Here is a 12841-nt window from a genome sequence, read left to right as displayed (position 1 = left end):
TAACGTGTGCAGATTATTTATGAAGAGCAACCTCACATTTGGAAGTAGTCCAGAAGCAAAGTCCTACTTGATCCTGTCACAAGCAGAATGTTGTTACTGAGCCCAGAATGTCAGATGTAGCATAATCACAGGTATTGTGTACTCCTCCTATGACACTGTGGGAAAGCAAAAAGCCATGGTTTGTAATCACTCTAGTAGTGCTATTTTATTCCTTTTGGGAATGTTTAAATAAACTTATTTTATTTACCTTGTTCCTAAGCAGGTCCACTGATACAAGTTATACAGAATACTACTGTAAAATACCTGTTCACCAGTGTTGATACAAGTGCTATGTTTGCTGTGGCAGCTCTGCATAACATCTGAGAAATCAGAAGTGTCAATACCAAAGGTAAAGGAAACTGGTATCTTTGATCCAGCTATGTGGTACCTGTCACTGGATGTGAATAGAGATTATGGGTTTGAAGAACCAGACACAAAATTGTGAAGAAATCAGCTCAAACATATCACCAACCTTCCTTTGGGATTATCAGCACACTGGCACAGTCCTACTAAACTGTTAGAAGCCCTGTTGTACAGTCTGACAGACAGGAGACACCAATGTCACAGCAACGATGACAGCATTTTGTTACTGCTCTTTCCATAGCTCAGATGAGCAAGCCTGCTCCCGACAGAGGGTGGGAGGTGGCTCCCTGCAGCCAGGCTGCACTGCATGTCTGGGCCCTCCTCCAGCAGGTGCTGACCCCCTTGTGCACCTCATTGCTCTCCCCCAGAGGGTTTTGGATCAGCTCTCTGCTGTGAAGGCAAGGACATAGAGTCCCTTCAGATCACAGCATCTCTATAGCAATTTGAATCAAAAAGCAATGAAAAAAATGTTACTTGTATTTGAAATGAGATTTTTTTTTGCACAGTTGGCTTTTTCCACTCTGTTCTCAGCAAGACAATTTAGGCTCCTGCCTGCACAGAGTTCTGGGGGCTGAACTCCTGACCAAGCTGGCCAAACAGGTATTCCATGCCTTTTGCTTCAATTATTGGCTAGGCCATGGTGGCAAACTCTTCTAGAAGCTGGGCTTTGAGATTAATTGCTCTTCTAGCCTCCCTTCTTACCATTCTGGCAGCAACTTAAAGCCTACAACAGCCAGATTTGCAGTCGTGCACTCTCTCATCCCACCACCTGCTTGCACTCCCTGACCTTCTGACAGGTTTGCAGATGTTCCTGGAAAGAGGTGCCAGAATGATTCCTGAGGGATTGTTCTTGCAGTAAACTCTGATCCAGGCTCCCAGGAGAAACAAGTATCTTCATGTGAGGATGGGAGAAGCTCAGGTGCTTTAGGCCTGAGCAAAGGAAACCCTTGAAGGGAAACATTCTCAAAGATTACTTAAAATGGGGGATTTGCAGAAAATCTTATCACCATTAAAAACACGCTCAGAAAATAGTCACTCTCATGACTGGTATTACAGAGCAAACACAGTAAGTTAAACCTCTGAGTTGAGTGTGTCCTGTATTATATGACGAAGAATAACTGAAAGCATGACAGAGGGCCTTGAAAAACCTAATGAACCTAAAGAAGGTCATCATCATATGGTGTTCTGTTACTGGATAAACAGGTTGTCCATTCGGACAGAGCATCATCAAGAATTACATCTGAACCTTCAGGTATACACAAGCAATAGCCCATACTTGGGAAGTGAGAAGCTTCCAAATTTGCAGAGTTTGTCCAGTACTTTAAGCAGTACAAAGTGAAAAAGATAAATTTGGCACTTACTGGAATTTAAGTTTATATCCATTTTAACAACCATGGTCCAGTAGCACCAGTAATGGAAGGGGAGATGACTACCCACACTGATTGCAGTTACCCCTAATTTAGGGCTGCAAATCTGTGTCTCTTTTTGTAAAAGAATGCATATGTTTTACCTCATTAAACCCTGTCACTGCCATGCTCATAAAATGGTTGTAATAACTACCTCATAATTAATGCCCTTTGAGCCATTTTGATTCTATGAATGCTTGGAACCACACCTGCATCCACTGCGTGGCAGTGAGCTATGGACCAGGTATGTCAAACTATTCCTGCTTCACTGTTGTATGGACTTGTCAGGGCTTAATCCCTTATAAGAAAGAGCTGTGTAAAAAACTCCAGAGGAGGGGCTTGCTGAGGCACAGCACCACTACAGAAACGGAGCTGTGTGCCAGGATGTCTGCCCCAAGCAGCACCGCGGTGCTGCCGCAGCCCTGGGCGCTCCTTTGCCCCTGCCCCCCAGCCGTGGGCAGGAAGTGTGCCACCGCTCCCACCCCTTCCTCCCACAAGGAGCAGAGGCAGCAGCTCGAGGTTGACACAAAAAGAAAAAAGGGCTCAAATACACACTATCTTGAGAAAATAAAATCAGACATGATGCAACTGGTTATTGGTTATTATTTGGTATGCCTTAGCTTCAGTTTCTGGCCTCTAACCCTGTAGATGTATAGACACGCTTCATGCTTTGTGAGTCATCCTAACAACATTGCTGTTATCACATTATAATGATGTTGGGTTGGTCCTGTGAGATGATATTATTATCCAGTTCTGAGAGCTAAGTTTCAGATGAAAAAGCAGCTCAATACTCACCAGTGTTACCCATAACAGTAATTAGTCAGTACTTGCACTTATTAGTCTTGAGGGAAGCTGAAATCATGTTCACATCTGGGGCAGAGCATGTACTTCCACCAAGGCCAATACAACTTGTATCACTACTTGAGTTTAGTTCTATGAAACTCTTATCTCAGAATTCCTTCTAAACCTAAACAATGTCCCCTCATCAGTGCTTGCACTTTTGCTAAGCAGAAAACAAAGGGGTTTTATGGTTGCAAAACTATAAAATGAACACAAATGGCATGATGAGCTAGGATGTTATTTAAAAATATTCTGAGGTAGATAACACCTCTGACTCTATAAATCTTGTCTGTCAGAAAGCTCTGTGGTTTCCCCATGGAAAAAGACTGCTATCCTATGAATTCCCGCTAAAATGGAGTGTCTAGGAAGTAACTAGACTTACGGACACAGACACTGAACTTTTCTTCGACCACAGCTCTTTATCTCAGTGCAAGTGGCATGAGATGAGATTGGCAATGGGATAACTCATGGAACTACAGCCTTCACTGTGCTGCTCTGCTATTTTTCTTCTCGAGTTGCTCCTGCTTGCATTTTTTTTTTTTCCTGGAAAACGTCAAAGAATTCATAGATCAAAAAAAGCAGGAGCTGGCACAAAGACAGAGATACTGGATCTAAGGAATGATTGATTTCAGGAATTGGGTTGAGGACTCTTTACTTGGTGGGAAGTAAGAATTTCAGAGTCTGCAACTATACCTCTTTTAAGATATGAACTTCTCAAACTCTACGCACTTCTTAATATTAGAGTTGGCCAGTCTTTAGTCATCTGCATCTTAGAGATGGAAAATAGATTTAGTCATTCAGATGGGACTTTATCTCAATGTCAGTAGCAAATCAAAGCATTCCTGGTGTTATGAAGCACTGTGCTGCTAGAACCAGCTTTGTCATTGAAATACCGCCCATTAGTACTCCTGTGCCTCGGCAGATGAATTATGAACTGATGGAATTTGAATAACTGTCTTGCCCTTCTGCAAGAAAAGGTAATATTGCTCCTGCTTAGTATCGCCTCAGGCTTTTGTGCCAAAACATCACAGCAGAATTCAGTGTTGACTGGTAACTAACACTGAATTTAAAGTGCTGTCACAGCCATCCTGCTCAGCTTCCAGGCCTAGGTGGCCAAAGCATGTAAGAAGCAATCCACAAGAGATGGCACAAAGCTGAAGGACGGGAAATTTTTTTAATCCCTGTTTGTTTAGGACAGGAGGCAAAATGTGTTTGCAGAGAGGCTGCTGCAGGTGCAGAAGGCTCTGCTACAGCTGGCATTCTGAAAGATCAATTACCTCCACCAAAGCTGTTCTGCTGCCTTTGCTATCTGCTTGCTTATTAGACACAAAGTGAATTAAAAAGAGCAGGGTTCTGTGTTCAATACCCTCTTCAAGTGAGCAATCTAACCCTTAAAACCAGAGATCCTTAAGCTGATCAGATGATGGGAGAACATGAAATGCTTTTGGCTCTAAAAGGACACCTGGCAATCATAATACTATGCTCAATTGAGAAAGCAAGTGAACTCATGTAAATAAACTGCTATGAATGATGTAGGTTGCATTTCTTTTTGAGTTGTTGGGAATTAATGGATTTATAGGTAAAACATCTGATATTGTTACTAAATTTATCATAATAAATATTACTCTGCAATATTTTGCTCCTGCCTGTAAAGAATTAAAATGCTAAAGGGTGCAAACACGTGATGTTAGGAGCATGTTATGACAGTGATATTATAAATGTTTGTACAGTTTGTCACCAATATTTGAAGCCACTTGTAAAAACAGCACCTTAATATAATACATTATTACCATACCCTACTGTAAGTGGTGATGTGCCTTTATCCACTGGTACAGAAGATGTACATTTACTAATTATTCACCCTTTTCAACCCTCTTCCCATGGATGGTCCTGCAAAGACAGTGTTAAAAATAGACACAGGGATAACACTCATGTGATAAACTATACAGTTGTGGTTGAAGTGTACAGATGTGTTAATTTCCCATTCACCATAAATATCACTTATTTTCATGGATCCATTTCCGCATGTTTTTTCTTCTCATCATCTACCAGATGCAATAGACAAATATTTCTTTTCGCTCTCAAAAAAAGACTCACAAGGCCCCATAACTGATATGATGTGATCTTAAATTAAGACTGTCTTCCGTAGTTCTATCAGTATCATATTTCTGAAGTGTGTTACCTTGCAATCCTTTAGAGATGGGAAATTATTATAAAGAAATCTTCCATCTATTGAATCAAAAGGTATACTTGCAGAATCACACAAACACAAAATCAATTAGGTTGGAAAAGACCTCCAAGACTGAGACCAACTTTCACCAATCCCAACCTTGTCAACCAGATCGTGGCACTGAGTGCCACATCCAGTCTTTCCTTAAACACCTCCGGGGCAGTGAGTCTGCCACCTCCCTGGGCAGGCCATTCCAATATTAAACAACCCTTTTTGTGAAGGAATTCCTTCTGATGTCCAACCTAAACCTCCCCTGGCACAGCTTGAGGCCATTTCCTCTCATCCTGTCACACCTGGCACAACCTGCTTTCTGGGAGCTGTAGAGAGTGCTGAGGTCACCCCTGAGCCTCCTCCTCTCCAGCCTCTCTCTTAAGAGCTGGACCAGGAAACTTTGAAGGCTTGATCCATTGAAAATATGACATCCTTCAGCAAAGAAAACCTATTAATTATGCTGTAAATGCCAGACTATGTGCACTCTGAATCCCAAAGCTTATGAATACAACTAAGCCCCATAACTTTGTGGCTGTCAGGTTCAGTATAAACTCAGGGGATGTTAAAATATAAACCCTAGCAATCATTGTAAAATGGTTCTTCATGCATTCCTGCTCGTGTGGCGCATACGAGATCATGTGGGAGGCGATCTGACGGCGCCCATTGAGAACAACCTGCACGGTGCTATTACGGTCTTGCTCCTCCTCATTACCGCAGCCAGCCTCGAACCGGCACTGCCCTCCTGGCGGCTCTCCCCCTGCGGAGCGCTGTTCTCCGTGCCAGGCGGGGCCAGTCTTCGCTCTCTCGGCATTCCCCGGCCTGTCACCGCGGGCGGCCGGACTGGAGGGACGGGCGGCCGGAGGGATGGGAGGCCAGAGGGGCAGGGGGCTGGAGCCCCTCAGCCTGGCACGCCCGGCCCGGGCGGAGCCTCAGGGCCGCTCCCGCCCCGCCCCCAGCGCCGGCGGCCCTCGCGCGGCCGGATTGGCGGGGAGCGGTGCCAATCACGCCGCGGGGCGGGGCGGGGCGCGCGCGGCGGCCCCTTGGCGCTGAGGGGGCGCGCGGCTCCGGCCTCTGCCCGGGCCGATCCTGCCCCGGCGGTGCCTTTCTCGGCGGCCGCCCCGCTCCTTGTCGCTCTCTCCTGCCTCCCGCCGCGAGCAGTCGGGGCCTCCTCCATGCGGGAGAAGAGGAGGAGGAGGAGGAGGTGGGAGCTGCTCGCCGGCCATCCCCGGCGCCCGGCAAGTCGGAGCCGACCCGCCGCCGCGCCGCTCCTGCCGCATCTCCCCGCGGCGCGGAGCCGGCCCTGAGCTCTGCTCGCCGCGCCGGCCCCGGACACCTCCTCATAGTCTTGCCCCCACCCTCCTTCTAGTCTTCCCAGACCCCTCCTCCTAGTCTTTCTCCTTTTTGTTTGTTGTTGTTTTTTTTTTTTTTTTTTTTTCAATTCTCCCCCTCCCCCTCTGGTTCTCACCCTGGCTGCGAGCAAAGCGTCTTCATGAGCGCAGAGGATGTCCGGAAAGCACTACAAGGGGCCTGAAGTCAGTTGTTGCATCAAATATTTCATCTTCGGCTTCAATGTCATTTTCTGGGTAAGTGGGGCCGGTTTCGTGTCTTCCTCTGCTTCTTCCTCCTCCTCCCCAGCCGCCGCCGCTCCCGGGCTGGGCACTGGGCACGGCCAGGAGCGGCAGGGACGTGTGACAGCCCGGCGTGAGGCCGCGGGGACATTTTAGATGGGGCGCGGGTGCGAGGCCAGGGGTGCCGCCGCCTCCGACCCGACCGCCCCGGTCAGCCCTTCCCCGGGCAAGTTGTGGTGCTGCATTCCTCCACCTCCCGAGGGTGCCGGTTCTCTTTGCTTCCGGCCCTCCTAATTGCTTTTGTTGTTATTACGAAGCGGATTTCGTGCCTTCTTCCCACCTTCCCGTCTTTTCCTTTTTTCGTGTTCCCTCCTTCCTTCCCCCATCTCTGCTTTGTGGTGGGAGAGGAAGAGAGCAACCAGGCACCCAGGCCTGGAGAACGAATTGATCTGCATGTTTTCACGCTGCCATCCCTGTTCGATGCAAATAATAGAGAGAATCTCAGCTCAGGTTTTCTGCGTAGTTCTGTTTAATGATTTCACAATGATGAAGTTGTGTATGGCTCAGGTTTATTATGATTAGCCATTAACACATAGTAGTAGCGGCAATAATAGGATGGAGGAGGGGGGAAAGGGTATTTCCACCCATACCTAAAGTGGAAGCCCGTAGGAGGCCTGTTTGGGCATTTGTTGGGATTCCTGGCTTCGCTGCTTGATCTGCCTGCACAGTATCTTGTTGCACCATTGCCCACCGGCTGTGGAGTAGGCAGAACTGCACAGTGAAATGTAACCTGCCTGTAACAGTACTTCTAGCATCTTCTCAATGTGTTGGATTTGAAAGAGAAGCAACTGTTTATGGATGTTCATGCCAAATTTCATAACTACAGGGGGAATGTGGGGTGGGGTGAGCATTCTCACATACACGTGAGTGGTGAGATCTTCTCACTGCACAGAATGTTAAAGACAGGTGAAGGCTCTTGCGTTTACAATTCCCCTTTTTACATGAGGTATTCCGCAAGCAATGAGAAACATGCACAAACCCAGCTTGACAGATTCAAAGAATATTCCACATTGGAAGGACCTACCAGGATCATTGAATCCAGCTCTGGATCAAACCCAGATAGTGTGGATGTGTTTTTGAGGGCCTTTGGAAGCAAGTTGAGTGCATATTTGGTATAGTGCTTGTTTGGACTAGAAAGGAGAATTGGGTAAAAAAGCCCCTACATCAGCTTGAAGGTTACGGATGAAGGTGGAGAAGAACAGAGGAGAGAAACCTTTTGGGCAGTGCTGGGCTTCTGTTTGTCCCCTTGGGGAGAGCAGAGGTCAGTGGTTACACGGATAGCTGGTATCCATAGCTAGCCTCAGGTCTGTGTTCCCGGAAAATAAACATGTCTGAAGGAGATGCTTTGAAAGGATGGGAATTATGATTAAGTCCACTTTCATACTGTATTACTTCTCTTTAACAAGGAGGTATGGTGCTAGAGTGAAGCTGACTGTGGCTTTATGTCAGTGTTTACTTGGCCCCAGACCGACCCCTGGAGATGAACGGTAGCGAGCTTTGTAGTATTTTTACCCTACAGAGCTGATGTGGTTGTACTCTTGGCTCAGGTTTGTTGGTTGAGTTTGCCATGGTTCTTTGCCCTTGTCTGTTTCTTTGTTTTGATTTTGCTGGGCATATGTTGCAGTGAACATAGATATTTTTCAGCAGGGAGCAAGTAGTGTGAGGAACATTTGTGTGCTGTGTCCTTGGATTGAGAGAGGGAGATTATGGTGGAATATATAGAACCATGTTTACTTGCTCTTTCAGACACTGTCAGTGTCTCAGAAAGTCTATATCCTGTAATTTCCTTCATTTTATTCTCTGAAGGTGAATGTGTGGATGGTACAAGTGGGGAAGTGGTTGTGTTTGAGGTTTTTCTGTAACTAGTCTTTTTCTTACTCTGATGCGGCTTAGCTGCTGCATGATGGCAAGTGTGCCTGTGTTGTATACTGAATGGGCCAAAGGCTTTATACTGCTGGAATGCTGATCTGAAAGCCTGAAAAATATAACTGTGTATCACCACTCTGCCAGTTGCTTGATGTGAGACCCTTGCTTTCAGATTTCCTCTTTTGCAAAAAGCTAATTATCTCATTTGTGTTCTTGGCTAAACTTCTTGAAATTCATGAAGACCAAGCACTTTGAGAGTTTAGTAATTTCTTTAGAATATTGTAATCTCTTTATGAGAAAGCCTGAATTTATTACCACGTCTCTCATGATTTAAAGTGAAAACATAGGCAGATATTGTTGTTGAATACGTGTTAATATTATTTTTACTGAAGTAATACAAAGCTCTTCAATGGCTGGGCCAGAAAAGCTGTAAATGAAAGTTGCAAATTCAGTTGGTTGTTTACAGAAAGTGATAGTCCAAGAGAGCCACTAAGTCATTGTAGATAGACTGAAATGATGAAGAGGTCATCATCCTAGCCCCATGACACTTTCCAGGATCTTGCAAACAGGGAGCACACCTTGTTAGGCTTTCTATCTGAGCATTATTATATAGTGGTTTTAACACAACCTTTTAAAACGTTAATGTAAACAAAGAAAATACCTCTATTCTGCATCATAAAAACAATGGACTAAAAATAAAGATAACTGAGTTGGAAGAGTAATGATTTTGACAAGAAAATTGTCAGCGCTTTGAATAGCAGAATATTACAGATCTGTTGAAATTATGCAGGGAATGATTGTACTTGCTACTTAAACTGAAGTTATTACAAAAATCTGAGGCTTTAAATACCACAGAATAGGGGCAAAATAAATGGCCAGACCCTTTTTTCTGTTTTATTTTCTGCTGGTCACGTATTTCAGGCCTTAAAAACCACATCAGAATTATGAGGATAATGAACGTGGAAAAATTGCACTCCAGTGCCATGTGTGTAGTTGTGACTAAAGGTGACAGGAGGTAGTTCTCAGGCTTGCACCAGCCCAGGTAATGTATTCTTGCCTAAATATGTGTTTCATACTGTTGTAGAAGGCAATATTGTCTGCTGAGTCTATGCATAATTGGTATTCTAGATATATTTGCAGGCTTAGTTTCTTGTGGCAGTTCGGTGTTAAAGTTGGTAAATACTCTGGAAGTGTTCAGAAGAGCTTATTTTATGAGACTGCTATGCTGGTGAGGAAAAGGAAAGCTCATTGTGCAGTCACCGAAGTAATGTTTAGGGACAAAGAGCTAATAGGCACAGATGCATCTCAGTCTGAAGCTGGAAGCCGGTGTAGTGTTTCCCTTTGCCGTGCTGCCGGTTGAGCACACACCTGTGCTTTGGCTCCACTGCCGTTCTGCCCGTGCTAAAGCACCACGTGCTCTGTGTGCCACCTTTCTCAGCTGGCAGCTGCTGCCATAGACACTGCTTCTTCATGAGCCTTTCTGCTCTTGCCTCGGTAAAGCATAAAGTGTAGTGTGAGGTTACAGAACACTTTCCTGTACTCAAAGCAAGCAAACAAACAATGCCTCCTTCCCCCTTCGGCTTCCACGCAGAATAACAAAGGTATGGTGCAAAAGGTCAAAGTAGGCCACCCGCTTCACAAAAGGCAAGAACTAGTTCCCTCTCTTTCCCCCTTACTTTGGGAAGACAGTTTTAGGCTTACTTTTAGTTCCAGTAGATGTTTTTAATTGTTCTCTCTGCTTTTTTTATACTTGATGGAAACCGTGGATGTATACTATTGTTAAGTTCTAACTTTCAATCCACACTTGATTCCACTGATCCTGGTCTAATTGGAAAGATATAAAAAGCACTGACACCTCAGAAACTTTTACTTTAGCTGGTGATTCACTCTAAGTTATGAGCTATGCTGCAATTATGATACATCAGCATATTACGAATCATAACTTGTGTTTTAATTTGCTTGGCATCTGCTGTATTTGATGGTAACCATATGGGAATCTAGATAGTCTTCTGAATTACAGAAAGGTAGCAGAAAGAAAATAAGGTTATGTAAGTTTGTTACAGGAAAAATGTTGGACAAGTGCACTGACCTTTAAAGGACAACCAATAGATCGTTTATTAAATTCTGTACATTGTTGCTAGTTTGTTTTTCAAAGGGGGAGAGGATAATTCTCTGATGTCAGCTGGTTTTCAGATATGCTCAAGGAAGTTTTGATTTTATAATTTTTTCCCTTGCCACAGTGTTTAAAAAAAACCCAAACAAATCAATGTGAAGCTTGTTCTGTGCAATTTTGAAATGCATTCTGTAGCATTTGATCTTTAAAAATTTGCATTGGGAGGATGTCCTTGCAGTGGAAGTGGAAGCATTCTGTTCATTTCCCTCCCCTCCCCCTTTTATGATCAAATGACTTTTTTATTTTGCATTTCTTCATAGCACAGATGAAGCATAGCTAAGCATTCCACCAGTGGTCTTGCAGAAACAGAACAATTCTTGTTTTGGGCAAGTAAGTATGCCACTGGTTTGTAACAGTGAAAGGCGGGGGTGTATATATTGATGAAATAGATGCATTATTGTGAGGTTGGCATTCTTGAATTCCTCAGTGTCTCCTTCAGCAGATGTAGCCTCAGTCTTTCAAATGCATATAAAAATTTAGTAACTGCTGGCTTTGGGGACTTGCTTCAGATCTGTAGAGGTCATTCTTAGAATAAAAATTTTCCTTGCTATGTGTTCCCTCACAACTCGGTGGTAAGCTGTATCATTGGTAATTTAAAAAGAAATAGCTGAGGAGTAATATTAAATATTTGTTTTGCCAAAATTGGATGTTTATAAATGTGTTACTGTTTTAAGTTACTTGATGTTTCTAGTTTCTAAAAGATTGAAGAAGCGTAAGGGAACTAGAACTAGAGAAAACCCATTGTGATTAATTGTGTGGATTCTCTTGTTTGATGTCAGTGTGCTTCAAGCGAATATTATTGGAACTATCATGTGCAGCTTATATACTTTCCTTCTGTGTTAAAGATGAATTTGGTAAATATATTTGCCAGTCTTCCACCTTGATTGAATTGTCACAGTACATTTTTTCTGGTGGCGCATCTATCTCAACGTATGAAGAGTCAATTTTGAATTTTCAGTGTGTCAGTCAGAGAAGAGCCGATCCATGTGAATGGCACCCAGAGCACAGGCAGCCCCAACAGAATACTTGTGCCAGTGAAACATCTTATGGATATTTGTGTGTGTGAAAAGATGTTAGCACTGCTCCTAATCCCACTGCCCTTGTTGCATGTGGATGAAATTTCCATAATAAAAGCAACAAATTAGTGTTCTTAAACACTGAATTTGAAGGTGGATGTGCTACCTTAATTCTAGTAAGGCAGCCTTTGCACTGTGAACTTTTTGGTGTATGTATTAGGTATAGACATATTCAGCTGCAGTGTAAGATGTAATAGGTATGTAGGGAAGGCATGAGCTGTTCCAGGGGAGAAAGGCTTTCTTTTTCCAGATGGGAACCCAGAAGACATGTTCTTGTAAACAAACAAACAAAAAAATTTCATACTAGGTGCAGTTAATGTAGGATAATTTTTAGATGGAAAATGTGGGAGAGAAAGTTTTATTTGGAGGGGTGTGGTGGAGTTCAGGTTTTTTTTTTTTACTTGTTTGGTTTTTTTGGTTGTTGTTGTTTTTGTATGGAGAGTAGTAAGAAGAAAAATGTGAGGAACCTCTCTATCCTCTGCAGTGGACAGGAGTTTGAAAGTATGTATGTAATCTGTTACTTAAGAATGCTTTTTTAAACCTAATTCTATAGATTGCAATAATCCTGATGTACTTCTTAGTGAACTTTAATTTGTTCTTTATTCCTCAAACTCTTTAAGATGCAAGTTAATGATTAGTAGAGGATGAGAAACTTGAGCTTACAGTTAGTGAAATTTGTTTTTTCTTGAGTCCTGTTCCAGAAATAGACATTTTGAAGTCTATGATGAAAAAGAAATATAAACTGGTTTTGGCACCAGGGCTGCTATAAGTTATAAATTTGGAGCAAGAAGCTGATGTGTTGTTAAGTGCTCAGGCTGAATACTTCAGCAGTTCATATTCCATTAACCAAAAGCAGTAACCTGTGAAGATTTGCTATGGGCATTTAGAATATAATGTTTTTCTTTCAGTTAAAACCAGAGGTGAGAGAAAATATTTTTGACCCCCCCCCAAAAAAAAAAATCACTTGACCTAATTCTACCAGTTAGGAAATTCTGGTCTTTAACTATAGTTCTGTAGGGAGCCTTGTTTTGCCCAAAATATGCAGTATGCTTCCCAAATGCATGGCTGGTAGTCTGTCAACAGGACTGTAATTGTTTTATTGATGTAGACAGGAGAGCAAGGAGCTGAACAGATCATGAAGTAATCCAGCTCTGTTAGAGATGATCCAGAAGTCACTGTCAACATTAGCCATAAAAGTATCTTCCAGTATGGTGCTATTTTAAACTTTT

General features: G+C 43.4%; 1 protein-coding gene across 1 annotated transcript in view; it reads left to right on the top strand.

The window, feature by feature from the left end:
* Positions 1-5891: 5891 nt before the first annotated feature.
* The window catches only part of TSPAN5 (tetraspanin 5), an 82838-nt gene continuing 75888 nt past the window's right edge, over positions 5892-12841 (top strand). The window contains exon 1 of the mRNA XM_059844150.1: positions 5892-6452. Within this exon, the coding sequence (XP_059700133.1) occupies positions 6372-6452 (81 nt within the window). The 5' untranslated portion in view covers positions 5892-6371. The remainder of the gene's footprint in view (positions 6453-12841) is intronic.

This window comes from Haemorhous mexicanus, chromosome 4 (genome assembly GCF_027477595.1).
Source record: "Haemorhous mexicanus isolate bHaeMex1 chromosome 4, bHaeMex1.pri, whole genome shotgun sequence".
NCBI lineage: Eukaryota > Metazoa > Chordata > Aves > Passeriformes > Fringillidae > Haemorhous > Haemorhous mexicanus.
This window is presented reverse-complemented; position numbering and strand designations above follow the sequence as displayed.